The 2,817-nt window shown below is 46.4% G+C and overlaps 2 protein-coding genes across 2 annotated transcripts; both read left to right on the top strand.

Annotated features, from left to right (window-relative positions):
• Positions 1-352: 352 nt before the first annotated feature.
• Positions 353-718, top strand: LOC123150124 (zinc finger protein 3-like). Its single transcript, XM_044569924.1, has one exon. The coding sequence runs from the start codon at positions 353-355 to the stop codon at positions 716-718; it is 366 nt and encodes a 121-aa protein (XP_044425859.1).
• A 1,733-nt stretch (positions 719-2,451) lies between these two features.
• On the top strand, positions 2,452-2,817 carry LOC123150146 (zinc finger protein 3-like). The gene has a single exon (XM_044569949.1). The coding sequence runs from the start codon at positions 2,452-2,454 to the stop codon at positions 2,815-2,817; it is 366 nt and encodes a 121-aa protein (XP_044425884.1).

The raw sequence follows: 2,817 nt of genomic DNA, 5'->3' as shown, positions 1-2,817 counted from the left end.
TTTTAACAAGAATAACCCTCAGTATCTGCATCAAAGTGAAGCATACAACAATTTTACTAAATTATAAAGCAGAACGTGACAAAACAAGAACTTTGATCAACCCAGAGCCACCTTACTCGCAACCATGGTTGCTACACCTACGAACTTGATGATGTGCCCCAACCGCACGTCAACACACACCATATAATCCGGGGGTTTCACCAAGCCGCCCCTCGGCAAGCCGAGAGCACCAACCGGTCTTGCAGACCCTAAGTGCGCACCGCATACACACGCTCTAGAAACACCCACTGCCATATTCCGTAATCGCACCTTCAGGAGCGACCATAGCACAGACCAGCCAGGAGCAAGCACTATGGAACGAGCGAGCAACGACAGCGCACACGACGATGAGCTCAGCCCTGAGCTTACCCTGGCCGCTGAGGCGCCGGCGCCTGGCACACCAGACGACTTCTTCCTCTGCGTCCACTGCGACCGCAAGTTCCGCGGCTCGCAGGCGCTCGGCGGCCACCAGAACGCGCACAAGCAACAGCGTGCCGTCGCCAAGCGCCGGCGAGAAGCTGCCGCGGCAGCCACCCGCACACAGGAATCAAGGTCAAAGAAGGCGGGGAGGCATGCTGCTACTGCTACTCGGATGCCCGAGCCTGCAGAGGGAAAGCAGGGCTTGAGCTCGTCCATGTGTGGCGACGACGACGAGGTGGACTTGTCTCTCCGGCTATAAGCGATCCCTCCAACGATCTTCTAATATATGAGGATTTGTGTTATTTCCTGCTAGGTAAGTCAGAATCTAGCTACTTTGGTTTGGAAAAATAATGTTTTACCTTCTGGCTCCTATAGCAACAATTTGGTCACCCATTTTCTTTCAATCTCATGTTGGGCGTGTGTTAGATTCATCGGCTCTTCTAGTTGATTTTGTTTATAAGGTCTTGGCATTGAGTGCCCAAACCTTCCTGGTCCTTGAAATAACACAAAATTCTTCATTTCACCGGTTTGTATGCCTTCACATGCTAATCACATTGCAGAAAAATCCAGATCTATGCAAATCTAAATCTTTATAGCCCATTAGGGAGATCTAATACTCCCTCTGTTTTTATTTACCCTGCATATTAGATCTGACTGAAGTGAAACTTCATAAAGTTTGACCAAGTTTGTAGAAAAAATTATGAACATTTACAATAGCAAATCTATATGATGTGAAAGTGTATTCAATAATGAATCTAATGGTATTGATTTGCTATTATATATGTTAATATTTTTGTCTATAAACTTTGTCGAAGTTTACAAAGTTTGACTTTGACTAAAACTAATATACCGAGTAAATAAAAAACGGAGGGAGTATAAAAACATCATGAAATTGGGGTGTAGCTCACCTCTGTTTTTGGACCTCCAACCGGTAAAATATATCTCAATCTATACAAACTAATGATCTTCTTTAATCTCATTTTTGTAGTCTCCAACGATAAATTGGAATGCAGGAGGTATTTGAATGGAAACGAGCCCAGACCTCAACCAAAAAGCGAACTCTTGAGAAAGTTATTTTTATTGCTTCAAATCCTGTTCCATGAATGGTGTCAAAGAAAATTAAAATATGCTATATATTAGTTTTATTGCTTCAAATCCTGTTCTCATTTTTGGGCAACATATTGAAGTATTCGCTCCTTTCCAATTTTGATGGCCTATCTCAAAAATCTGAATTTTCCAATTTGTAAGGGTCATTGTGTTGGGAACATGCAAACATAACTTTGTCCATGTTAAATTATTTCAACTTTTTGTTCCCAATGTATAATCAACCAATGCATGAAGGGTGAGAGGGCCATGCATGTAGCTTTAATCGGTTGCCTAGAACTTATGTATTCCTAAGTCCTCTTTGATTGATGATTTACAAGATGATCTTGTTTGTCATAGTCAAGAGGTGTGGAAAAACACCACATATCTGGGAGTCCTGCTTTGTTTTTTTTGGAGGGCGGTCCTCCTTTGCTCCATTTACGAGGATAGGTAGCATACCTGCTATAACATTGAGGCAGATAAATGATAAAAGGCACCGCTTGACATGGGCTATATTTTTCTCCTGAAATAGGAACTAGCATCATTGTTGAAAGTTTTTTTAAGGAGAATAACCCTCAGTATCTGCATCAAAGTGAAGCATACAACAATTTTACTAAATTATAAAGCAGAACGTGACAAAACAAGAACTTTGACCAACCCAGAGCCACCTTACTCGCAACCATAGTTGCTACACCTACGAACTTGATGATGTGCCCCAACCGCACGTCAACACACACCATATAATCCGGGGGTTTCACCAAGCCGCCCCTCGGCAAGCCGAGAGCACCAACCGGTCTTGCAGACCCTAAGTGCACACCGCATACACACGCTCTAGAAACACCCACTGCCATATTCCGTGATCGCACCTTCAGGAGCGACCATAGCACAGACCAGCCAGGAGCAAGCACTATGGAACGAGCGAGCAACGACAGCGCACACGACGATGAGCTCAGCCTTGAGCTTACCCTCGCTGCCGAGGCGCCGACGCCTGGCACACCGGACGACTTCTTCCTCTGCGTCCACTGCGACCGCAAGTTCCGCGGCTCGCAGGCGCTCGGCGGCCACCAGAACGCGCAAAAGCAAGAGCGTGCCGTCGCCAAGCGCCGGCGAGAAGCTGCCGCGGCAGCCACCCGCACACAGGAATCAAGGTCAAAGAAGGCGGGGAGGCATGCTGCTACTGCTACTCGGATGCCCGAGCCTGCAGAGGGAAAGCAGGGCGGGAGCTCGTCCATGTGTGGCGACGACGACGAGGTGGACTTGTCTCTCCGGCTATAA

Source organism: Triticum aestivum, chromosome 7A (assembly GCF_018294505.1).
Source record: "Triticum aestivum cultivar Chinese Spring chromosome 7A, IWGSC CS RefSeq v2.1, whole genome shotgun sequence".
NCBI classification, from domain to species: Eukaryota; Viridiplantae; Streptophyta; class Magnoliopsida; order Poales; family Poaceae; genus Triticum; species Triticum aestivum.
This window is presented reverse-complemented; position numbering and strand designations above follow the sequence as displayed.

Coding starts and splice junctions, on each gene's coding strand:
- LOC123150146 (XM_044569949.1), top strand. CDS start 2,452: ATGGAACGAGCGAGCAACGACAGCGCACACGACGATGAGCTCAGCCTT.
- LOC123150124 (XM_044569924.1), top strand. CDS start 353: ATGGAACGAGCGAGCAACGACAGCGCACACGACGATGAGCTCAGCCCT.